General features: G+C 38.9%; 1 protein-coding gene across 11 annotated transcripts in view; it reads left to right on the top strand.

Annotated features, from left to right (window-relative positions):
* The window catches only part of SPAG9 (sperm associated antigen 9), a 144,640-nt gene extending 119,420 nt beyond the window's left edge, over positions 1-25,220 (top strand). For 5 of the 11 annotated variants that reach the window (XM_047759109.1, XM_047759107.1, XM_047759104.1 and 2 more), the window contains 12 exons: positions 1,192-1,410; positions 1,693-1,888; positions 3,747-3,872; positions 5,147-5,227; positions 5,906-5,973; positions 8,515-8,663; positions 9,732-9,903; positions 12,200-12,313; positions 13,773-13,811; positions 14,730-14,906; positions 19,041-19,190; positions 21,583-25,220. In XM_047759109.1, the coding sequence (XP_047615065.1) occupies positions 1,192-1,410; positions 1,693-1,888; positions 3,747-3,872; positions 5,147-5,227; positions 5,906-5,973; positions 8,515-8,663; positions 9,732-9,903; positions 12,200-12,313; positions 13,773-13,811; positions 14,730-14,906; positions 19,041-19,190; positions 21,583-21,698 (1,607 nt within the window). In that variant the 3' untranslated portion in view covers positions 21,699-25,220. Of the gene's footprint in view, positions 1-1,191; positions 1,411-1,692; positions 1,889-3,746; positions 3,873-5,146; positions 5,228-5,905; positions 5,974-6,255; positions 7,053-7,084; positions 7,138-8,514; positions 8,664-9,731; positions 9,904-12,199; positions 12,314-13,772; positions 13,812-14,729; positions 14,907-19,040; positions 19,191-21,582 lie in introns of those variants that run through there. The other 6 variants (XM_047759108.1, XM_047759106.1, XR_007132007.1 and 3 more) reach the window with 5 other exon arrangements.
* The last annotated feature ends 1,504 nt before the right edge of the window (positions 25,221-26,724 follow it).

Raw genomic sequence — 26,724 nt, 5'->3', positions numbered from 1 at the left:
TGGAGCTGTGGCTACCAGCCACAGCCACTCCAGATCTGAGCTACCTCTGTGACCTATAGTGCAGTTCATGGCAACACCAGATCCTTAATCCACTGAGCAAGGTCAGGGATTGGATCCACATCCGCATGAATGCTAGTTGGGTTGGTTACTGCTGAGCCATAAAGGGAACTCCCTGTTATTAATATCTTAAGGCACTTACATACACCTAGGCTGTGTTTTTGTTTTGTTTTTTTCTTTATAGGGATGCACCCACAGCATATGGAAATTCCCAGGCTAGGGGTTGAATTGGAGCTACAGCTGCCGGCCCACACCACAGCCACACCAACACCAGATCCAAGGCTCATCTGCATCCTACACCACAGGTCATGACAACACTGGATCTTTAAGCCACTGAGCGGGGCCAGGGGTCGAACCCATATACTCATGGATACTAATTGGGTTCGTTAACCACTTAGCCACAGTGGGAACCTCCTGTATTAATTTTTAGTAATGGTGGAAGTTCATATTTCAAATAGTAATCTTGATAATTTAAAATATTTTTTGCTGACTTCTAAGAAATATTTAGATTTCATTATTTTTAATCTCATTAGGTGGCTGCTGAAGAGCTCATATTAAGAACAAAAGCGTCATTCCTGACATTTTCATGTTTACTTGTGCTTGTGTTAATAGAAGTTATTAAATTAGATTTTTTTTTTTGGTCTTTTTGTCTTTTTTGTTGTTGTTGTTGCTATTTCTTGGGCCGCTCCCGCGGCATATGGAGGTTCCCAGGCTAGGGGTCGAATCGGAGCTGTAGCCACCGGCCTACGCCAGAGCCACAGCAACGCGGGATCCGAGCCGCGTCTGCAACCTACACCACAGCTCACGGCAATGCCGGATTGTTAACCCACTGAGCAAGGGCAGGGACCGAACCCGCAACCTCATGGTTCCTAGTCGGATTCGTTAACCACTGCGCCACGACGGGAACTCCTAAATTAGTTTTTAAAGCTACTTTCTCAATTTGTGAATTGATTTTAAATTATTTTAAATAAAAGTTAGTGACCATCTTGGCATTGTATTTGAATAGCTATTTGTCTCACCTTCACACTTTTATTGTCTTCACACTTTTTCAAATCTACAGTTGCCTTCATAGAAGAAAATTTTTTTTATAGGAATTTACTTAGCTATTAAGTGAAGGTTTATCTTGTTTTTCAGGAGCACGAGAAACAGACTACCCTGCAGGAGAAGAGCTTTCAGAATCTGGACAGGTAGACAAAGCATCTTTATGTGGAAGCATGACAAGCAATAGCTCAACAGAGACAGATAGTCTGTTGGGAGGCATCACAGTGGTTGGTTGTTCTACCGAAGGTGTGACAGCAGTCGCCACTTCCCCTAGTACCAATGGAACTTCTCCAGTGACGGAAAAGCCACCAGGTATATCTGTACTCTGTAGATTCCACCTGTATAGAGTCTGAGCCTGTCCCAGATACTTCATTATGGACTTAACTTAGATCTTAAAGTAACAAGGATGAAAGAGCTTGAAAGAAGATGCTATAGTGAATGTTAAATGAAATCAAGAATTCCTAATTTTATTATATAGTCTGGAAAAGAAGGGGTTAATGGAGTGGGATTCTCTAGAGGAGGGTTTGTGTGAGGGAAATTACTGGGAGAAATGTTCAAACTTGTAATATTTAGCATGTTTTATTTACTTTTTAGAAAAGGAAGCAGAAAATAGTGAGGTTGATGAAAATGTTCCAACAGCAGAAGAAGCAACTGAAGCCACAGAAGGCAATGCAGGGTCAGCTGAAGATACTGTGGACATCTCCCAAGCTGGCGTGTACACAGAGCATGTTTTTACAGATCCTTTGGGAGTTCAAATCCCAGAAGACCTCTCACCAGTGTATCAGTCAAGGTATACAGATAGATCAACAAAATAGCAAACTAGATAAGTGTACTCAAAAGGAACCAAAATGATCTCAAGTAGCCAAAATGTTCCTACTCATTGACATTGTTATGGCAAATTTAGATGTTATTACTTATTCTTACTATGTCTTCATCTGTCTTACATTATCTCTGGACATTTTTTTTTTTTCCCTTCCCATTTGCTCTCTTTTCCTTCCAACTTAAAAAAATCTTCCCTATAAAGTATATGAGTCAGAAATCTTCCCAGTCATTTTCTCCTCTATTTTTTTAAATTGCTGTACTCACTATCTTCCATTCGATTAATAACTCTTTGCCATTTTAATCCCTACCCCTTCTCTCACACCCACTCTATCAACAAAATTGGCTATTTAAATTTAAATTTCCTATGTGGGTTTTAATGACCTTTTGAATTTAGATTTCTGGCAAATATTTTATTAGAAAACAATTTGTTTTAGACTCTGCTTTCAAAAGGATACCCATTTAGCAAATTCTTTAATTTTTCTTTCTTCCCTTCTCGAGGCCTTATAGAAAGATAACAAGGGTATCTGTCAAACTGGAGTCTTTTTACTGTTTAATATTCTTCATTTTAGTGAATAGAGCAATCAAGTGCCTATTAATATTTAATTAACATTTAATTGTTAATTTAAGAATAAAATCATCGTTTTATACTTACTGATTCATTTGTCTGTTTGTAATTTGATAGCCCCTAGGTAAATGTCCTCTGACAGTCCAAAAGAAAGAAGGTTTTCGGATAGAATACAAGCATGTTTCAGCTTATGAATTTATTTTAGAAAATTCTTGGAGTGCCCGTCGTGGCTCAGTGGTTAACGAATCCAATCAGGGACCATGAGGTTGCGAGTTTGGTCCTTGGCCTTGCTCAGCGAGTTAAGGATCTGGCGTTGCTGTGAGCTGTGGTGTAGGTTGCAGATGCAGCTTGGATCCCGCATTGCTATGGCTCTGGCGTAGGCCAGTGGCTACAGCTCTGATTTGACCCCTAGCCTGGGAACCTCCATATGCCACGGGAGCAGCCCTAGAAATGGCAAAAAAGACAAAAAAAAAAAAGAAAGAAAGAAAAAAAGAAAATTCTTCATAATTCACCCAAGTGTGTGTGTGTGTATGTGTTTACTTTGAAGATAAACCATCTCTCTTCCTCCTCTCCCCACAGAAGAAACTCATAAAGTTCAAAATAACTGTAAGGGAGAACTTTAACTATAGTCTGGATATTAACTGCTATATTTCATCACTGTGTCTTAACTCCCTTAATCTGTACCTTGGACCTCCTGGTATGTTAATGTTACTTATAGTACAATTGCTGAAATACATATATTTCATTCATTCTTTTTTTTTTTTTTTGTCTTTTTAGGGCCGAACCTGTGACCTATGGAGGTTTCAGGCTAGGGTTCTAGTCGGAGCTACAGCTGCCGGCCTACACCACAGCCACAGTAACTTGAGATCCGAGCTGCGTCTGCAAACTACACCACAGCTCACAGCAACGCCAGATCCTTAACACACTAAGGGAGGCCAGAAATCGAACCCTCGTCCCTGTGGATGCTAGTCAGATTTGTTTCTGCTGAGCCATGCTGGGAACCCCCTCATTCTTTCTCTCTCTCTTTCTCTCTCTCTCTCCCTCTCTCTCCCTTTCCCCTCCCCTCCCCATTGCCTTGTTTTTTTCCTTTTCCTTTCCTTTCCCTCTCTTTCTTTCTTTTTGAAATATTTATTTAACTTTGGCTTTACTGAAATTTTAGTGTTCAGTTGTTTATTTTTTTAAACTGTAAATTAAAATGCAAAAATGATCAATCCTAACTAAACATATTCAGATTTTTTTCCTTTTGTCCCATTTTTTCCAGTAATGACTCAGATGCATATAAAGATCAAATATCAGTATTGCCAAATGAACAAGACCTGGTGAGGGAAGAAGCCCAGAAAATGAGTAGCCTTTTACCAACTATGTGGCTCGGAGCTCAGAATGGCTGGTAGGTGCCAACTCCTTTAATGTTAGAAGTCTTTAGTCTTTCATTTTTGCTTGTGAAGTGAAATTTGTATATACAAATACAAACAAAAATTCCTATTAAACCAAAGAATTTTATATATACCCAATTTTGAGGTTATGTTATAGCTACCTCATAAAGTGGACTTGGATTGGTTCTGAATGGTAAACTATCTGTCACAGAATGTGCCTTTTCTATAATATTCTTGGAAAAAGAGGTAAATAAAACTTGAAAATCTGGGTGATCTAGAAATAGGAGATCCTGACCAACAAAAGACAATTACTGTTGCATAGAAGGTTTATATAGGCTGGAGTGTGTTCAGGGAATAGTAGGGATTAAAGCAATCTCTTTGGCTGCAAAGAGGCCCAATTTTAAGCATAACTTCCTATTTGAGTTACTTCCTAACTTCCTATTAGAGTTACTAGGAAAACCAAGACAAATCACAGTCCAAAAGCTTAGGAGATGAAAATGAATATTATATGGTTTGTTTACTTTGCAGTAGTGTGGGGAATCTTACAGAACTGTGCTTTTCCAAAGGTTAATCAGGGTGGCTAGTGCATCTTTTCCATGGAGGGCTAATACTAAAAAATGAAGGTTTGGCACACTTTTTCTGTGCAGGGTCAGATAAGAAATATGTTCAGCTTTATGGCCATGTGATCTTTGTAGCAACTTCTCAACTTCGCTGTTGTGATGCAAAAGCAGCCATTGTACTGACAATACGGAAGTGAACTAGTGTGGCCATATTCCAATAATAATACTTTATTTATGAGTGCTGAATTCCATATAAATCTTACATGTCATGAAATACTCTCCTTTTGATTTTTTCCCAAACATTGGAAAAATGTGAAGACCATTTTGAGCTTGCAGACTATACCAAAAACAGGTAGATGGCTGGATTTGGCCTACAGGCCTTAGTTTATCACTCCTTGATATAAACCACTCTGACATCAGAAAGTTATAGCTCAGTTTAGTAGAAAAGTAACATTATTTTTTAAAAAGGTTTATAGCCAAGGATTCCGATAGGATAACCCGAAACTACCTAACCATGTATTAGTTCTGGCTTTTCATTCTTCATATGTTTGTTTGCTTAAGCCACTTATTTCTCTGCCTTAGGCCTGCTCTTACCCTCTTTGTTGTTTTTTCCTAAAATTTTTATGTTACTCTTCTTTTCCTCCTGAAGGAACTTTATGTCCTTTATTAGATATAAGCAACTACTTGATGTTCTCTATGCCTTACCAGTCTTGATTTTGTTCTTACAGTTTGTATGTCCATTCATCTGTAGCCCAGTGGAGGAAATGTCTCCATTCTATTAAACTTAAAGATTCGATTCTCAGTATTGTGTAAGTTTTATTTTAGAAATTCTTCCTTTTTAAAAGATATATTTTGGTATAAACTAGATATTAAGCTTAACATATACTTCATGACTAAATCAGTGTCCCTATTTTTTAAACCCTCTGTATGAGTGAGATTGATACTCTAGCTAGAAAGTAAACCAGAGAACTTTAAGTAGAAGAAAAAACTTGCCGAATTGATTCCTCAACATACTGAAAGTTCTTTAGTATTTTGGGAGAGAAAACTATTAATACTCAGGAATTTATATCTGTTTTAGAATGTTCTTTATACTTTATGTTGATTGGAGCATTTGTTTACTAGTCCTTTACTATATGTTGACCAACAAAAGTCAGTTTGTCTTTTAAGTTCAAAGAGCTGACTCTGTTAGTTCTTCTCAAGGTGTGTGTCTCTGGTCTGTGGACCTTGTCCTGACAGTCTGCAGTGAGGAGAGGAACTTGGGCTAGAAAGTGAAACAACTGAGTCACCACATAGGCTTTGCATTTAGTTCAGCTAACATTTTCGTAGCAAGACTTTCTCAATGAAGCAAAGAGTGTGTTCATTTAGGTTCTCGTGTAAGTTGCTCATGCATCACGGATTGGCCTTCTGAGAACCTCTGAACTAGTTTGGTAGCATGTGATGTCGTATTCCTGAATAAAGAGTCCTAAAATTCCCTTTCCTGTTTGCAGACATGTGAAAGGAATTGTGTTAGTGGCCCTGGCTGATGGTACCCTTGCAATCTTTCACAGAGGAGTTGGTGAGTTATTATGAATATGTAACACATGCACTAATTTGTTACTTTGCAAGAGCATTTTGAAGCATATTGGCTTCTTGTGTTTTAAAGAAATGATACTTAATAGGAGAAAGAATAAAAGTTTAAACTGAATACTAACCATGTATGCCATCAGTGACTATGTGAATGCTTGCTGGAGGCATACATTAGTAATAGTATACTTCAGTGAAAATCTGTTTACCATAGTAAGTAAATAGTCCTCATGGTCCTCTTATTTTATTTTTATTTTTTCCTTCTTTTTTATAGCCACACCTGCGGCATGAAAAGTTCCTGCAGGCTAGTGGTCGAACCAGAGCTACAGCTGCCAGCCTATGCCACAGCCACAGCAATGCCCCACCCAAGCCACATCTGTGACCTGTGCCACAGCTTGTGGCAACGCCGGATCCTAAACTCACTGAGAGAGGCCAGAGATCGAGCCTGCATCCTCATGGATACTAGTCAGGTTCTAAACCTGCTGATCCACAGCAGGAACTCCCATGGTCCTCTTATATAATATCCTATGGAGGCATTTGTTTTTTATTTCTATACTTAATAGGGAGACATTTAGTGAGAGGTTATGTTTTCTCCAGTATTTTAAATATAATTTGGATCCACTTACATTTGGAATGTTTTTTGAAAGAATTTATGATTGGGTAAGGGTTCATTATTTTCATGTCACTTTATTTATATTCTTCCCCTTAAACCAGTGTTTCTACCATCTGCAGGCAGAGGGTTGGTGGTGTCAGAATACCACCTTGAGTGAATTAAAGGAAATGAACATGTAACTCCTTGGTACATATATCAACCAAAAGTATACCCCATTTCCTACTATGAGATGAGTAGGTCAGGAAAATATTATAAAAACATAGATACAAGGCTTTTCCCAAAGTCTCATGTCCTTTGGGGCCTCAAGAAATGTGAGGTAGATGATACTTAGGTGCCTAGAGATTGCTGATTAATGACTTGAAAACAAACAGAGGCCTCTGTTTTTCCTTGTTCAGGCCCTTTACAGATTTTATATGAGTTTAATCCTCACAATAACTTATGAGGAAAATTCTATTGTCATCTTCTTTTGTTTTCCACCTTCTTTCTATAGATGAGGAAACTGAGGCAAAGTATTTTAATCACTTCTTCGTGGTCACTTAACTAGTGAGTAGAAGATCCTGGAAAAAATGGAGTAATAAATATTCTAGTAAACTGAATCTTAAAATATATCGGATAAGCAATGAGATCCTGCTGTATAGCACAGAGAACTATATCTGGTCACTTGTGATGGAACATAATGGAGGATAACGTGAGAAAGAGAATATATATATGTATATATGTGTGACTGGGTCACTTTGCTGTACAGTAGAAATTGACAGAACACTGTAAATCAACCATAATGGGAAAAATAAAAATCATTAAAAAAAGTATATTGAACAAGACAAAAACATTTAATAAGGATAAACGTAAAGACACACATTTGGGTTCCTAAGAGTAGATGCAGGAGATAGGCCTTAAAGAGTGTGATTACTTGAAGGTTGACATCAAACTCAAAACAAGTTAGTTAACATCCTGTGCCTTAGAGAAATTAGTGTGCAGAGCAGAGCTGGCAGTAATCCTGCTCCACTCTGGTAGAAAGACAACATTAAATGGACCTGGACAAAGCAGAATTAGGATGAAGGTGTGGTGTGTACAAAACACATGCTGAAGAAGCTTGGTTTTGAAAGGAGAAAACATAATATAGTGGTTGAATCAGAGCTGCAGCTGCCAGCCTGTGCCACAGCTGAACACCTTCAGTGAAAGAAATATGTACAAATGAGAACCAACCACTGGAAGCTTACTTTGCTTCCAGTGAAGCAGTAGCTTCCAGTGAAGCAGTAGCAGTGAATTGGAACTGCATTTATTCTGTACTTCCATTGGGCAAAACTGTAGACTAATGAGTGATTACATACAAGGAGTCAAGACTTGAGCTAGGTATGGGGGATATTTTTCAAACAGTTATGGCTTTCTTAAAGTGGAACAGCTGGTTTGTGAGGCAGTATGTTTTCTTTCACTGAAGTTGTTCAAGCAAAGTAAGCTTCCAGTGGTTGGTTCTCATTCGTATGTATTTCTACCATTGCTAAAATTATAGTATGTATAATTTCTAAAGTGTCAGCAATAAGTTGCCCTTGACTTCTCCCCCCCAGAATACATCAAAATGCAAATGAGCAAGAGAGATGTTATACCCAAAATAACCTTAAATCCATTCTAATTCATAAAATATTATTATAAACAGATAACTTATGAATGATTTATCACATCACTGCTGTTGAGAGCATAAGGGGTGACAGGTTAGGCTAGATGACCTTTGAGGTCTCTTCCAACTTTGCCTTTTATATAATAAGAGAATTTAACCTCTGCAAATAAAGATATACTGAATACATGGTATTTGAGAGTGTTTCATCAATAAATTTAATTACACACCCAAATAGAATGTTTCTTGAGTTAAAATTGGGTAAAAGGTGGTATGCGTAACCTAATAATCTCTTTCTTATTTTAAAGATGGGCAGTGGGATTTGTCAAACTATCACTTGTTAGATCTTGGACGACCTCACCATTCCATTCGATGCATGACTGTGGTACATGACAAAGTGTGGTGTGGCTATAGGAACAAAATTTATGTGGTTCAGCCAAAGGCCATGAAGATAGAGGCAAGTTAACTCATGTGTTCTGTACATGTTGAATCTGTATTATCTGAAGACCCTAAGACTAATAATTTTCAGCTTCTTTAGAAATTGTTTTCTGAATCTATGTGTTTTAGGGTACTTCACTGTTACAGAGAATGACTTCTCAGCTTTCTGTGTTGCTTTACCTCTGTTGCCGCTTTTGACTATTATGGTGGGAAGTACTTTTTTTTAAAACGAGGGTGAATTCACACATAAATGTCTGCATGTGTGTCTGAGCATCCATAGATGCGTACATGTATTATTTGAATACGTGACTCTTGAAATGTTTAGTTATGTATCTGCTGTTTGGGAGGAGGACTCCCAAGTCTCTCCCACTACTACATGTGTATCCAGACTGAGGAATAATATCACAGTGCAAATTTGTTGTAAAAACAAAAAAACCTCTTTAGTATTATTTTCTTAGACAAAAGTTTTGCCACAATACATTAATTTCTTCTAATTTTTTTTTTTTTTAAAGAACAGTTGGAAATTTTTAAGGTGTAAGTTCTTCTCCCTTTGTCTCAAATCCTGTTCCCAACCCTAAAAGTTCCAAATTTAAACATTTGGTGTTTATTTTTCAGATGTATTCCTTACATGCAGAGATAGACATACCCACACCCACACCCCCCACACACATAGCATTGTTGTGTATGTCTAATTTTGTACATATGTATTTTATTTAATTATCTTATTCCATGTATTGCTCTGAAGTCCTGAGATCAAATTCAGTCTTTTTGTTAAGAACACTGTTACGTGATATGAATGTGCCAGTGTTGCTTTCAGAAGTTGATATCCCACACAATGCTAGAATCCGACATCCTTTAGTGCTTCTTCGTTTTGTTTTGCAGTCTAGGATAATAACAATTGTGTATATAAGAGTAAACAATATTTACTATTTTTAATTTAACAAAGGCTCCTCTTTTAATATATAGTCTTCCAAATTATTGTACAAATTAAATTAGCACAGTTTTTAAACGCTTCTATGTAATAGAAATAACCTAATAAAAAATCCTAAATAATAAAAATAACATTGTGATTGAACAATTTTCCTAGAAATCATTTGATGCACACCCTAGGAAGGAGAGCCAAGTGCGGCAGCTTGCGTGGGTGGGTGATGGTGTGTGGGTCTCCATTCGTTTGGATTCTACACTCCGCCTGTATCATGCTCACACTTACCAACATCTGCAGGATGTGGACATTGAGCCTTATGTAAGCAAAATGCTAGGTAAGCTTCCAAAGCATTTTATCTTTGTCAATCATAAACCATCCGAAAATGATTTGTTGGTTGGTTGGTTGGTTTTTATCTTTTTATTTTTTTAATTATTATTATTATTTTTTAATTGATTAATTAATTTTTTTTTAGGGCTGCACCCATGGCATAGTTCCCAGGCTAGGGGTCAAATTGGAGCTGCAGCTGCAGGCCAATGCCACCGCCACAGCAACACCAGATCTGAGCCATGTCTGTGATCTACACGGCAACGCTAGATCCTTAACCCACTGAGCGAGGCCAGGGATCAAACCCACGTCCATCCTCATTGATACTGGTTGGGTTCGTCACCACTGAGGCATTACAGGAACTCCCTGGTTTATTCTTAAATGGTCCTACATGCTGGGTAGAACCACTGAATAAGTTGTCTCAGGAATAGTGATCTCTTATCACTGAAAGTGTCAGGCAGATGCTCCATCTACCCTGTGGTACTTGACAGAAACTTGGGATCATTTTTGACTTCTTTCTTGTTCCTCACACCTAATCCCTCACTAGGAACTGTCAAGTCTTCCTCCCAAATATCTTACATCAGTTATGTCTTTATCTCTCCCACTGTTCCTCTAGGCCAGGTCACCATCCTTTCTCCCCTAGGTGACCATGAGCCTCTTGACTGTCTCCCTATCTCCACTCCAGCTGATCTTCTGCGTAATAACCAGTGTGCCCATAGCACCATGACGTACCTCTACTTATATAATGCCAGCCACTTTTAGAATATTCTTGTCCTTAGGTGAGATGACATTTTGTGACATTATCAGAAGAACTTAAAAGGTCTGGACCACTCTCCTCACTCACTCTGTTCTGCCTACACTGACCTAAACTCAACAAGTCCTTTACTGTTTCAAGGCCTTCACATGTGCTATATCCTCATGTGTGCTGAGCCGTTTTTAATCCCTTTTTACTTGGCTTTCAGGTCATGGCTTACGTGTCACATCCGGAAGAGACCTTTCCTAATCTCCCAGTTTGATCTAGGTCCTCTCATACTTTTTCTACATTGCCTTATTACTGTGGTTATACCAATATTATACTGTCTCTCTCCTCCATAAAACTTAAGCCGTATGAAAGGCAGGGGATTATCTCTGGCTTGTTCCTTGCAGTATCCTTAGCACACAGTTCACTGCTACGTGACTCTTAGGGATGTTGTAAATGATTTCTTTATCAAGAGAGGTTGAACTGCATTGGTGGTTTTTAACCTTTTTATGGTTGTCGACTTCAAAAAACATGATAGCCATGCCTCTCCCTAGAATACACACACACACACACACACACACACAAATTCCAGAAATATACTTTGACCATAGGTTAAAGATCGCTAGCTTAGACTAACACTGTGATTCTATGATCATATTCTCATTTCTAGTCAGTAGGATTTATGAGTAACTAAATGCTGTTTGAATTTTTTTTTTCTCCTCCTCCTTTTCTTTTTAGGGCCACACCTGGGGCTTACGGAAGTGCCCAGGCTCGGGGTCAAATCAGAGCTGCAGCTTCCAGGCTACACCACAGCCACAGCACCACCAGAACCAAGCCGCATCTGTGACCTACACTGCAGCTTGCACCAACCCCAGATCCTTAACCCACTGAGCTACAACAGGAACACTGCTGTTTGTCTTAAATCTATTAGCTTTTAATAATTTTGCCTCTCAAATTTGTGAAAATAAGATCAATTAAAAAATTCCCTTAAAATAAAAACATGCATTCATACTCCCTAAATTATGTGCATATGCTATCCTAAAATTTAGGATTAGATCTGCTTTAGACCCAAATATGTAAACAAGGAAAGAGTATGGGTTTTGTTAGCAAAGATTGTTTCTTACTTATGCAGAGAAATTTAAGGCAATCTAAAACTTTCTCAGCTTGTGGAAGGACATTTGATTTCCCCAATCTAAGTAAACTGTTTTTGTTGAGGGTTTTTTTTGTTTGTTTGTTTTTTTGTGTGTTTTGATTTGGTTTGGTTTGGTTAGTTGGATTTGCAGCTTCTTAAATAAATACTAATCATGCTTCCAGGTGCACAGTATCTTCCTTCTGAAAGATAATGTAATGCCAGCCACTTTTGGAATTTTTTTCCATTAACCATAAATTGTCAGATAGATGATAATAGCAAATGAGAGTTAGCCTTGATTGGTGTTCACCTTCAGGAAACATCCCCCTAACTCTGATTACATGTCCTCTCTATTAATCCAGTACTCTGATGGACTTGGAACTTAAAACATCATCTGCTCAAGTTTTTCAATAAAATGTTTTTCCTTCCATTGTATAGGTACTGGAAAACTGGGCTTCTCTTTTGTGAGGATCACAGCTCTTATGGTGTCTTGCAATCGTTTGTGGGTGGGGACAGGAAACGGTGTCATTATCTCCATCCCACTGACGGAAAGTAAGTATGTTTTTAGCTGACTTTCACAGTGCAGTTAGGAGTTACAGGGAATAGTCAAGTCTGGAATTCAGGTGGAAGGAATTGTTTAGTTATTGGCAAATCTGTGGTAATTCAGAAAGTGAAGTGGATGGCAAAGATCTATTGTCCCTTCACTCTTTCTATGAAATTTATAAACTCTAGCAAATGTATCAGGACCAACATTTACAGTTAAAAGTTTTTCATGGCAAGAAATTTTTTTCTCATTTTAGGAACCCCAGTCCTATTTCATCTTTTAAATAATGGTCGAAGTCCATTTTTCTTCCAGCTTTATTATACCAGTATCCAAAAACATTACCTAACTAGGAATATCCTAGGTTTTTGTATCTCTGTAGCAGTTAGTTTAGGATATTCCATTTGGCTTAGGGTTATGAGAAAAATTTCTTAGGAGGTCAGCAAACCTTTCCTATGATGGAGACAAGCATCTATAATGTATTTGAAAAGATTGTGAACAAAATGTACATTGTATGTTTTTTATATTGTACTCCATTATTATTATTTTTATGAACAAAATGTACATTGTATGTTTTCCATATTGTGTTCCATTACATTGATCATTCATTAAATAAGTTTTTGTGTTGCAAAATTCATGGGCAGGGAATGGTTCTTCCAAGTCCATAAAATAAGTTAATAAACAAACACCTTAGAGTTTTCAGGGGAAAGGAGGAGGACTGGATGGTGGTATGTCTGGAGCCTTTTTAAAGAACGCAAATTCTTAATCCCGGCTGTTTTTCTACAATTACTTATAAATCTGCATGTTTAGACCACTTCTTATGTCCTAAGAGATTCCAGGTTCCCCAGAGTTCATTTCAGTTCTTTGTAGAGCTTCATTTTAGCATAATTATTTGCACAAATTTTTTTCTGGTGGGGGGGTCTTTTTTAGGACTGCACCTGCAGCATATGGAAATTCCCAAGCTAGGGCTCAAATTGGAGCCGTAGCCACTGGTCTACACCACAGCCACAGCAACGTGGGATCCGAGCCATCTCTGTGACCTACGCTACAGCTTGCAGCAATGCTGGTTCCTTAACCCACTAAGCAAGACTAGGGATGGAACCCACATCCTCATGGATACCTACCTGGCACAGTGGGAACTCCAGCACTGCATTTTTTAAAGAAAAGGGGGAAATAGTAGCATTTAGGAAATATTCCCCAATAAGTTCTTATTTGGTGAAATTGCTTTATAATTAAGAAAAGCAGGAAATAAAATTTACTCAAATCCTTTTTGAGCAGAGATATTCTTTAGAGGCTTTGGTAAGAACTTTGTGTGTTTCTTGGTATTATACCAAGTTGGATTTGTTAATTTAGTTAGGAGCTTTGAGCTCCTGGGTTCAGATAGAAGATGCTGAGAGTGGGGCTCATAGTAATCCTTCTCCTCCCTGTCATGCACCTCTCCATGTCCCCTTTCCTCCTCTCTCACTTTAGCCGTAATCCTCCACCAGGGACGTTTACTGGGGCTGAGGGGTAAGTGCAGATCCTGAACCACACTCTTCCCGGCTTCTCATGGCCACCGTGAGGCCGTTCTCACGTCTCTAGATACCCTCTTGAATGTTCCTAAATGTCATCCACTTGCAGTCACTGCATTGCAGCAGGTGTTTTTTTGTTTTTGTTTTTTTAATATTTGTTACATGGCCACCAAACTACTGCTCAGCAGCTTAGTCTGTTTATCCTCTTTTGTTGCAGCTGAACTTTTCTTTCAGACTTTGTTTTCCCTCCAATAAAAACACAAAACATCTCTGAAAACTGTCATTAATCTACGTTGTTTACTCTTGTTATCGATCATGTTACTTTCATTCACTTACTGGCCCATGGAATGGGGATGTTTTGTGAGTCTGCTCATTCTAAAATAATTCAGCAAACCATTAGTCTGGTGTAAATAAAAACTACTCTATTGTACTGGCTGGGTCTTTTTAAATACAGCTTTTACCACCCTTCAAGTGAGATATTCTGACCACAGGGGAGAAAAAAAAATCAGAAGATAAACTATAAAAATTTTACTTGAAAATATACCTATTCACTTTAAGCTATATACCCGGTTAGTTTTCTAAAATGAGGATTTTAAAACAAAAGAGACATACCTAAGAAATCTGTTTTCTTTTGTTAACTAAAGTGACTTTTAAAAAATTAATAGGGTTTTTTAAAAGTAAATTTAGTTATTGCTAGACTGGCAAAATCCCCCACTCCATTTACTGAGATACTTAAAAATAACTAGCATGCTATATATCTCTTTTTTCCAGCTTTGTCTTGAATTGGCATCGCTGCCCTTGTTTTATCTCAACTGGCTGTAGCTTTTAGATAATATCATAAGGATTAACCAGTAACGTCTTGTATCATTACTGTTTTCTAGAGGGAAATATTTGGTGTTTGGTTTTTCTGTTGCAGCAAATAAAACCTCAGGAGCATCGGGAAATCGCCCTGGAAGTGTCATCCGAGTATATGGTGATGAAAACAGTGATAAAGTGACACCAGGGACATTCATACCCTATTGTTCAATGGCACATGCACAACTTTGCTTCCATGGGCACCGGGATGCTGTGAAATTCTTTGTGGCAGTTCCAGGTGAGTTATTCTAATGAGAAGTTGCATGTCCAGCTGACCCTTGAACAATAAGCATCTGAATTGCACGGATCCACTTATACATGGATTTTTTTCAGTAGTAAACACTTAAGTACTACACGACCTGAATGTGGAGGGCTGGCTACTAATTACACTCAGAGTTTTGTACCCCACCCCCCGAGTTGTTCAAGGGTCAAATGTCTGTTCCTCTTCCTAGTCCAATACTAAATACTGAAACTACAGATAATTCCAATATGATGCATGAAATGTTCTGTACTGGAGGTATGAATAAAGTACTGTAGGAATACTTTACTGAAGCTTTTTTGGGACTCTCTTCTCTACCCTAAAGCAAACTTGATTTTTATTTAAGAGACTTATTGGAGTTCCCGTCATGGCGCAGTGGTTAACGAATCCGACTAGGAACCATGAGGTTGCGGGTTCGGTCCCTGCGCTTGCTCAGTGGGTTAACGATCTGGCGTTGCCGTGAGCTGTGGTGTAGGTTGCAGACGCGGCTCGGATCCTGCATTGCTGTGGCTCTGGCGTAGGCCGGTGGCTACAGCTCCGATTGGACCCCTAGCCTGGGAACCTCCATATGCTGCGGAAGCGGCCCAAAGAAATAGCAAAAAGACAGAAAGAAAAAAAAAAGAGACTTCTTTACTTTTGAAAATCAATGATATTATTTTGTCACTGCAGGATACCAAAATGATTTTGGCTTCATAAGGGAGATATCTAGAAAGAAGCCCCTATCATCAAGGCTGTATTCAGGAAGAGATGGAGATTGTGCTCTGGTAGTTTTGTCAGTGTTGTGGCAAAGAGCAATAGACTAGGAGTCTGGGGGTCTCGGCCTGGCCACTTGTCTTATTTTCTTAAACAAATTGCTTAACATCTGATACTCATTTCTTCATTTTCTAAGTGAATGTGATAAATATCTGTTCTGTCAACCTCATTTGTTGTGAAGATTAATGAAAGTGCTTTGGGAACTATAAAGCACCATCCAGATGAAAGGTGGCAGTGGTGACATCCAGTGGAAAATGTTTGTCCAGAGAATACTAAAATGATGTTCTGACCGTCTCTAAGCAGGACCTATGTTTTGGATTTTTTTTTTCCCCATTAGAGGCAAGTTTAGAAGTTAGACAAAATTCAAATCTGGCTTTGCCACACCAACCGTGTGACGTTAGACATGGTGGTTTCTCAGGGTTCTGAAGAGAAACAGAACCAGTAGGGTGTGCATGTGTGAGAGGGAGAGAGGCTGGTTGGTAGGTTGATTGATTTAAGAAATTGCTTCGTGATTATGGAGGCTAGCAAGTCTGAGATCTGCAGAGCAGGTTGGAGGCCTAAGAAAGAGTTGTTTTGCAGCTCAAGTCTAAAAGCAGCCTGAGGGCAGAATTCCCTTTTCCTTGGTGGACCTATCTTTGTCTCTTAGGATCTTCAACTGATTGGCCCACCCACATTATGGAGAGTAATATGCTTTACTCAAAGCCCACTGACTTAAATGTTCTTTATATCTAAAAAATACCTTCACAGCAGTATCTAGACTGGAGTTTGACCGCATAGCTGGGCACTGTAACCTAGCCAAGTTGACCCACAAAATTAGCTATCACACTCATTTTCCAAGGGTATTCCAAAGATTGAATGATTAAATGTACGTAGTGTAGGGCCAGCACATGTTACCCTAACCAGTGATTCAGGATTCTTAACAACATGGTAATGTGCTTCCTGTGTATGTTTTTGTAGAGTTATCCTCTAGGATAAACTCCTAGAAATGGAATTGCTGGTAATAATCTTTACTTGCTTTTCTCAAAATAAAATAAATGTAATGGAGTCCCCTTTGGGTCTCCTTCGTGTCTCTCTAATCCCATTCCCCTCTCCATTTAAAACTCTTCTGAAGTTGACGTGTATCTTCCTGGCCATGTTTTGGTATTTTTACTACATTGGAGCATACCTATAAACAAGATATATTTGTATTTTTGAACTTAAGTCTTATGTTACATATTTTTTTTCTGCAACTTGTTTCTCATTTTTGAAATTTAATATTTATATTTATTCATTTAACTGTGGTATTGTAATATCTGAACAAATGTGCTACTTTTTTTTTTAAAATGACCACAGCCACAGCAAATGGAAGTTCCCGGGCCAAGGATTCAATCTGAGCCACAGCTGTGATGTACAGTAGAGCTGCAGCAGTACAAGGTCCTTTAACCCACTGAGCCGGGCCAGGGCCAGGGTCAGGGTTCGAACCTGAGCCTTTGCAATGACCAGAGCTGCTGCAGTCAGATTCTTTTTTCTTTTTACAGCCACACCTGTGGCATATGGAAGTTCCTGGGCCATGAGCTGTAGCTGCTAGCCTATGCCAGAGCCACAGCAACACCAGATCTGAGCCATCTCTGCAACCTACGCCATAGCTCACAGCAACAACAGATCCATAACCCACTGAGCAAGGCCAGGAATCAAACCCAAATACTGAGAGACAACGTTTGGTTCTTAACCTGCTGAGCCACAACAGGAATTCCTGCAATTAGATTCTTTTTTTTTTTTTTGGCTTTTTGCTATTTCTTGGGCCACTCCCGCGGCATATGGAGGTTCCCAGGCTAGGGGTCGAATCAGAGCTGTAGCCACCGGCCTACACCAGAGCCACAGCAACGCGGGATCCGAGCGGCGTCTGTGACCTACACCACAGCTCACGGCAACGCCGGATCCTTAACCCACTGAGCAAGGGCAGGGACCGAACCCGCAACCTCATGGTTCCTAGTCGGATTCGTTAACCACTGCGCCACGACGGGAACTCCAGCAATTAGATTCTTAACCACTGCAACACAATGTGGTTAACTCCCAGTGTGCTACTTCTTATCCATTTTCCTATGGATGAACCTGTAGGTTTTTTTCTCTTCTCTCCTCCACTGTTAAGAACAGTAGACCTTGTGCCCTGTGGGAAAGACTTTGCTCTTGGGTACAAATCCGGAAGTGCATTGTTGTTTGTTGACCAGTTGGCCCTAAGGATTAAACACCCAGCTTGGCCTTAATTAATATAATACCACTGTGCCCTTGCTTCTCTGGCAAAGCTAAACCAGTCTGCTAACAGAACTGGCAGGCTTAATTTCTTCCAGAGTCTAACTGAGTAATACATGAATAAGACACTATGAAAATAAATCAAGCTGTCCTATCCATGTCCAACATAAATTAATCATTTATAAGGTGTATCACATCATAGGACTGTGTCCTGCTGTTGCCTGGAGGCATAGTCACTAGTTTGACCAAAGGACAGCATATCTGGCAAGAACAAATAATCCACACTCAGAGCTTTCTAAGAGAGATGTCATAGAAATTATCATGTGAATAGTATTTCAAGGTCTCTCTCTATCATTTCATGCTCAAAGATTCTACCTTAGGTGTCCCTGTTGTGGTACAGTGGGATCAGTGGTGTCTCTGCAGTGGCAGGAATGCGGGTTTGATGCCAGGCAAGGATCCAGCATTGCTGCATCTGTGGCAAATGTTGTACCTCCACTCAGATTTGATCCCTGGCCGGGGAACTCCACATGCCTTGGGATGGGGCAAAAAAGGGGAAAAAAAAAAAAAGGATTCTATCTTAGAACTTAAATGTTAGGACAAATTACACATTTACTAGGAATTTTATTTGTGTAATCTAAATTAAAAATAAAATGTACTTTTCTTAAATATGAGGAAACCCATGGATTTGAAATCAATTTGAATATTAATTATGAATGTCCAAATTCATAAGGCTTAAATTGAAGACCTTTCTCATTCTCTTATACAAATGCACATGTACCCTTGCAGGGGAGAGATCTTTCCACTCACTGTTCCTCAGATGAAATAAAGTAGATTATAATAGTCTGAAGCAGGCAGCTAAGACCAGCCGAGCCATATACAGATCTCATGCTGGATTCTGAACCTATTTCTGCTTTAATATAAAGTGGCTTTACTTAGATTTTCAAATGAGGCTTTGGTGACCTTTATTGATATTTTCTGATCATGCAGAGGCTTCCAACATTCCCGTACTTTTGGTCGTACTATGGGATACTTAGCTTTTTGTTCTGCTCTATGAAAATATTCAGAAAAAAAATTGTTTCTCCCACCCTAATCTGTGATAAGTAATATTTTCTTCTGTTCTTCTATAAATAGGTCAAGTCATCAGCCCACAGAGTGGCAGCAGTGGCACAGATCTAACAGCTGACAAAGTAGGGCCATCTGCACAGGAGCCTGGCAGCCAAACACCCTTGAAGTCTATGCTAGTCATCAGTGGAGGAGAGGGCTACATTGACTTCCGAATGGGTATGTCATTGCTTCTGGCAGCTCTCTTTCCACTGTTCCATAATGTAGTTTTTCACCCATAGCAAACAGGAAACTCAGATAAGTGATTTCAAACAAGAAACTAAGATAAGTGATTTCTAAGGGGTTTTCTTTGAACTCTTTATTTGGAAAATGACTTTATATTTCTCCCCCCCACACACACTTTCATGTTTTTGTTTTATTTTGTTTTTCTTCTTCATCTTTTTTTTTTTTAATGGCCACACCCATGGGCATATGGAAGTTTCCAAGCTAGGGGTCAAATTGGAGCTATAGCCGCCAGCCTACACCAAAGCCACAGCAACGTGGGATCCAAGCCAGGTCTGCGACCTATACCACAGCTCATGGCAACGCAGGATCCTTAACCCACTGAGCAAGGCCAGGCTTCGAACCCATGTCCTTATGGATGCTAGCCAGTGTTGTTAACTGCTGAGCCTCGGCAGGAACTCCAAGAATAATTAGAGCTTATGAAGGGTAGATTTAGGGAGGAATGGCCATAGAGATTTCAAAGAAAATGCGGGTATAGATGTTTCTAAAAGTGTAGTGATTTGTAAACTATAAAGCACTGCAATGTAAATTTATCTATTTACAATACATAAAGGGATCCTTTGGACTGGCCTGAAATCACAGTGACTGGAAACCTTTCTAAACGTAAGGCTTTATGGCAACTAATAAAGTATGAAAAATAAAATTTAGGGTTATATAAGGGACAGTGTGCCACATGTAATAAACTAAAATCTGATGCAGAAGGCTTACTGACACATTTTTAAGGCAGGGCTTTCGATGTTAAGTTTAGGAATCGGTTGATCTGGTGATATCAGCAGGAATGGAGTTGCTTCAAAGTGTTTTAAATAAGTGACTCTTGGTTCAGGATTCCTTTATAGAGATGGACTTCGCTTAGCTGGAGTGATATTTGGAACTTTTTTTTCAATATAGCATGGTAGTTGGAATCATACTGAGTAATATGTTTATAAAATCTTTATGTGGTTTTTCCATTTCCCCTAAAAATCTCTTTCGTCATGGGTCCTAAAAATACTAAAGGAGTTCCTGTGTGGCACACTGCACAGAGAATCTGACTGCAGTGTCTCAGATCACTGCAGAGGTGCGGATTCTGTCCTTGGCCTGGTGCAGTGGGTTAAAGGATCTGGCGTTGCCACAACTGTGGTTTGGGTTGCACCTTGCAGCTCAGATTCAATCCCTGGCCTGGGAATGTATATATGTCATGGATGTGGCTATAAAAATTAAAAAAAAAAAACATAAAAATTGCTTAAGCAGATTTATCAGTAACTCTGGGTAATACAGCATGAAAAGCAGATTTGTCTTTTTTTTTTTTTTGGTCTTTTTTTGCCTTTTCTAGGGCTGCTCCCGCGGCACATGGAGGTTCCCAGGCTAGGGGTTGAATCAGAGCTTTAGCGGCCTACGCCAGAGTCACAGCAACGCAGGATCTGAACCGTGTCTGCAACCTCCTCACGGCGACACCGGATCCTTAACCCACTGAGCAAGGCCAGGGATCGAACTCACAACCTCTGATTCCTAGTTGGATTCGTTAATCACTGTGCAACGACAGGAACTCCAAAAGCAGATTCGTCTTAAAGCATAGGTTGATTTTAAAAGTATGCTTTTAAAATTTTATTTATTTATTTATTTATTTATTTATTTATTTTAGGGCCACACCCACGGCACATGGGAGTTCCCAGGCTAGGGGTCGAATCAGAGCTGTAACCGGCAGCCGACGCCATAGCCATAGCAACGTGGGATCTGAGCCACATCTGTGACCTACTTACACCACAGCCCATGGCAACCCCAGATCCTTAACCCACTGAACAGGGCCAGGGATCAAACCGTTGTCCTCGTGGATACTAGTTGGGTTCGTTAACCACTGAGCCATGATGAGAACTCCTAAAAACTGAATTTTTTTTTTTGTCTTTTTGCCATTTTCTTGGGCTGCTCCCGCGGCATATGGAGGTTCCCAGGCTAGGGATCAAATCGGAGCTGTAGCTGCTGGCCTACGCCAGAGCCACAGCAATGCAGGATCCGAGCCACGTCTGCAACCTACACCACAGCTCATGGCAACGCCAGATCCTTAACCCACTGAGCAAGGCCAGGGATCGAACCCACAACCTCATGGTTCTTGGATTCGTTAACCTCTGAGCCACGATGGGAACTCCTAAAAATTGAATTTTAAATTCAATTCTTTTTTGCCTCCATTTCCTTCTTCATATCCTGTAATATTTTAGCAATGGGAAATTGATCTCATGGCATTTCTTTCCCTGTGTTCTCTGAAATGGGTGTCAGACATACCGCTCATGGACTAACCATGAATCTGATATACATCTCCCATGCTTAACCTAACTTCAGTCTCTTTATCATCTACCAGGTGATGAAGGTGGGGAATCAGAGCTTCTTGGAGAAGATCTTCCACTCGAACCTTCTGTCACCAAAGCAGAAAGGAGTCACTTGATAGTGTGGCAAGTGATGTATGGTAGTGAGTGAACCCATAGGAAACAGGTGGTAACAGGGAAGCCGTCTCTTCTGCATGGTTTATTTTCCCTTTTTCCCTTTATTTAATGCTCTCTTTGTGAAATAAGTTTCACCACATAATGTGTGAGCATTTTTTTTCTTGTCGACTTTATACTATAAAATCTGTCCTACCGTAACAATACAGTTAACTAGCTGTTTTACTGCACCAGTGTTCTAGGCAATTTCAGTATGTTATGAACAAATCAAAGAATGTTTACTTTCTGCAAACTGGTGAATTATAGAAAGCAATCCAGATGTGGTTTACTCTGCCACAGCTAATGTCGCTCACTTCATTTAATGGGGTCACTTTTTACCTGTCACTAATAATGGAATTAATGGAAACACTTGATAAATGAAACTGTACTATTAAGTACAATAGTAAAATTTTCCCCATTGTATCATAAAATTGACACAAACTAATATCAGGATCTATCTAAATGACCCGAGAGGGCTAAAAGCTAACTGTAAACTGCTTTCACTTTCAAATCTGACAAATCTTGTTTATATGGTATATAAAACTTTGTTTTCATCAAGTTTCATGGGGGGTTTTATATTAAAGAAATTAAGACTACACTATTTAAATAAAAGTTTCTTGTTTCTGACTTATTAGAGCTCTAAAGTTTATGAGGCCTGCTTCTCTGAATATTCTATTTGTTTTTTTGTTTGTTTTTGAGGTTAGTCTCATTTTCACACTGACATATTTCAAAGGTTTATTATTTATAAGACTTAGACGATATACTTCAGCAATGGGGGAACTTTTTTAAAATGGAAAATGTGTTTTGGATTTCTTGTACCAATGGGTGATATTGGTTGAATGAGTTTTTTCCATATAAAAAAATTTCTTGTTTACCAGTTGTTCTTGGACTGCTCTTAGCAGTTAATAAGAGTAAGTCTGTATTGGTGATGGAATATGGCATAATGAACTGAATGGGAGATTTGATTAGAAATGGGATTTTCTCTTGTTCTATATAAAACACAACTGCCAGGACTTGATATTCTGTATGTAAATGACATTTAAGCTTTTGTGCCCTTTTTAAGATTAAAATGCCATCTTCAAAGAGGAAAACCATGAAGGAGAAGACAAAGCCAAAATAGCATAAAGTAAAAGTTATTACCTCTTTTCACTCACAATGCCCATTTAAAAAAAGGAGTCTAGGCTTAACTGATTTTCTTGCTTAAGAAGTTTTTAAAACCCATTGTGCTGCAGTTTTTTTCCCTCTCAAGCTTCTTGAAAATATGTCATTTACCATTTATTATCCATTACTTTAAGCAAAACTAAATATAAATTTAAGCACTATTTTAAAATATAAATTTATTGGACAAAGAGGGGGATTTAAAAAAAAAAAAAAAAAGGACTACAACAACTACTTCAGGAAAAGGAAGCAACAGAGGTCTCAGATTGTCTAAGCATCCTTGAGGTCCAGGGCCTTTTTTCGTAAACTGTCTTAGAAAGATATTTCTAAGACACTGAAAAGTACTACCAGTGAAAAGTACTACCAGTGTCTTTTAAGCATAGAGATGATTAGGCTAGATTTTAAAATTCACAGGATTTAATGAATTAGAGGAGGCTTTTCAATCCATTTGGCTACATGTGTCTATAAGCACATTATGTACACAGTACAGTTGTGGCCACTTTAGATGACTAGAGGGAAAAAAAAAAAACTCTGGGTAAAGCTGTATTAAAAGGATGATTTCTTGCCTGAACTGCTAAGTCACTTTTCTTCAGGGCACCAAAACTTAGGTCACTTTTCCATAGCTTATAAGCTATGTTTTTATTTTACTTTAAATCTGAGCCATTTTTGGCAATACCTTAAAAAAAAAGAAAACAAAAAACACAGAAAACCCACATCCTTAAACATTTGGGAGGAATGTTATATAAATTCACACACAAAAAAAAGACACCAAAGTGTTTGGGAATTTTAATCCCAAGAAATAAACATCCCAGAGTCATACCCCATTTGCTGTTCAGTCTTTTACATGTTTCTATGACAGAATGTAATTTAGGAAACCAGGAGTTAAAACATGAAAAATGCAAGCATGTTACAATGGTTGTTTATTGCTCTTTTTAAACTTGCTGGCTTTAACTTAAGGAATGTAGGTATGTAGTTTATTATCTAAAGCTGTCAGGTATCTGTGGCCCTGTTAATAACTTAAGGGACTAGAGAGTACAAAAATGCCTGTACAATTTGTTTTAAGGGCTTGTCTTTATGTTTGTAATTTCAGTTAAATATTTTCTACAGATTGTTTTACTTCTGCTTTTTCCCCAATAATAGGTATATGTTCTTGTAACATTCACTTTGGTAAAGGTTGAAGCCTTTGGAAGTAGATGCCAAAATGTATAGTTGCAAGCAGCAAGCGGTTGGTATAAACTGCCTGTAGCTACTACTATCAATGATAGAGAAGAGTCCAGAGTAGCTCGGGTTGGTCTATGTAAAAAAAAAAAAAAAAAAAAATTATCCCTATTAGAAGAAAAAAGGAATACCCAGAATTTTCTTATTTTGTTATGCTTGGTTTATATATGACGTTGAAGCATGTGAAGTTGCTGATATTCAACTATTACTGATCTACGGAAACGGCAGTATTCATATATGTCAATCTAATACTTACTGCTAAATGCAGGTTAAAATCCTTATGGGGCAAAGGGAGAATATTCTTTAGGAACTCAGTTTTGAGAACTCCTGTGGATCTAAATTTTTAAAATAGGAATGAATATCTTAATAGCTGCAGCTTGTTGAGAGTGTAAAACATTTTGAGCACAAAATATGCAGCACATAACTTTTCAGATGAAGTGTGTTTGCATAGAAAAGGTTAAAACACATTCTTCTCAGTTGCTGTGTTGTTCTTTTTTGTAACTTCTTACGTTTGAGAATAGACCCTTTAACATAGGCTGCCTTAGTGACAAAACAGAACAAAACAGTTGTCTCATAATATTAACTGTCCTAAAGAACGTGTGTCTTGCAAATGCTGTGGAACTGAATATTTATTTCCTTGTGAGTATTATGATCGTTACCAAAGGATTCAGCGAGATTTAGGGCTCTTCTGAATTGATCATGTTGAGAAAGGGATTCATTTTGGTCCCAGTTTGTAACAGGAAGAGAAGAGAGAAATAAATGTGGAAATCATAAATGCTTTTCTAACAGGGTTGTGCTATTTTGTAACACTAAATGTCTTTCCTTTCTTTTTAAAAAAAATTAAGTTTTTATTAATTTTGTTATACATTTCTCAGTATTTGAATATACTTAACCATTTTATGTTCTGCATTTGTTTTTTTTGTCCTAGACATTTTATTCAGAATTTTACTTGCCTCTATAATCTTAAAAATGGGTTCTAGTATGTCCTACTTGCTGTTTGGTTAGAGGCTGATGCTTCATTTCTGTGAGCAAAAAGCTCATTTAGCATTGTAGTTATTTCAGTATTTATTTCTATTATGGAATCCCTGGGGTTCGGAATGTAACTTTGTACATGAAATATATATAAATATGTATATGAAACATGTATGAGGTTCAGTGTGTTTTGTTTTGGTTTTGCCTTTCCTAGGGGTCTGAACTTGATTTTTATTTGAAAGTCCAGTAAACATCCCCCATCAAATGTCATTTCTGAGGGTCAGGACTGTCACCATTTGGCACTGGCTGAAGATGAACCATGAGGAATACATGAAAAACATGTTTGCTTGGCTCACGTGTTTAAGTGAGATATGAGTAATAGACAGGAGGGTTTTCTAGAAATGTGGGTGTGTTGAGTATCACCCCACACATGATACCAAGGCATACCATTTGCCAGATTACTCAGTAACAAGAGGCAGGCTGTAATATGATGTTAATAATACGGTATGCTTACTTGTGATCCATTTGCTCAGGAGAGACTGTAGAGGCAAGGATGATTATAAAAACTAATCATGTGGTAGCACAATGTGAATCCACACAATCAGTGGGGTGGTATTGAGTCTAGTGCCATATGCTTTGTTTACATGTCTCCAACGTGATAGTAAAAGTAGCCCCGATTGGCATGTTAATGGGACAGTTGGCCAGATGGAGGCACAGCCATCTATCCAGTGAGGTTGGATGCTCTAGAATATAATTAATGACTTCTCATTCCTACTTTACAGGACCTTCATTAACTGCCCCTTTGTCCTTTGGGGCCTGCCAAATCATTGTTTTGGAAGCTGGGTTTGTTTTTGTTTTGTTTTGTTTTGTTTTGTTTTTTGGTCTTTTTAGGGCCGCACCTGCAGCATATGAAGGTTCCCAGGCTAAGGGTCAAATCAGAGCTGTAGCTGCCGGCCTACGCCAGAGCCACAGCAACACAGGATCTGACCCGCGTCTACACCCTATACCAGAGCTCACAGCAGCCGGATCCCTAACCCACTGAGCAAGTCCACGGATCGAACCCGAAACCTCATGGTTCCTGGTTGGATTTGTTAACCACTGAGCCACGACAGAACTCCTGGAAGCTGATTTTTTTGAGCCTCAGTCCTGTTCCTGATTCAGCCAGTCTCTAGTGAGAGACTAGAGTAGCAACACAGAGGAGCAAACGTTCATTTTAATTTTGTTGGGGGGACAGGACAGGAACCCTGTCCTCCTAACTGGAACTGTAGCCCTCAGTCCCACCCAGAGGCAAAACTATCTTTCAAACCTTAGTGGAGAGATATGCCTAAACCTCCAAGCTCCTCTTCACCAGCTTTCAGGCCTCTCACATTAACTGTGGCCAGGAGAGAGTCCTGGTGACACAAAAGCATGAACTCTCTCTTCAGCAGCAGCCAATCTGTTAGGGAAGGTGTTGTAGTTAGGGAACTTCTCAGAATGCCTTAAATATTTGTAATTAATAAAGTTCAGTCATTGTTTATTTGTTTGGCCTTGCCTGTAGCACATGGAAGTTCCTGGGCCAGGTTTCAAACCTGCACCACAGTTACAACCTGAGCCAAAGCTGCAACCTGCACCACAGCTATGGCAGCACTGGCTCCTTAACCCCCTGCATCACATGGGAACTTCCAATACAGTTCAGT

The sequence above is a fragment of the Phacochoerus africanus genome, chromosome 14 (assembly GCF_016906955.1).
Source record: "Phacochoerus africanus isolate WHEZ1 chromosome 14, ROS_Pafr_v1, whole genome shotgun sequence".
In the NCBI taxonomy this organism is placed as follows: domain Eukaryota; kingdom Metazoa; phylum Chordata; class Mammalia; order Artiodactyla; family Suidae; genus Phacochoerus; species Phacochoerus africanus.
The sequence above is the reverse complement of the archived record's forward strand: the minus strand, read 5'-3'. Positions and strand labels throughout refer to the sequence as shown.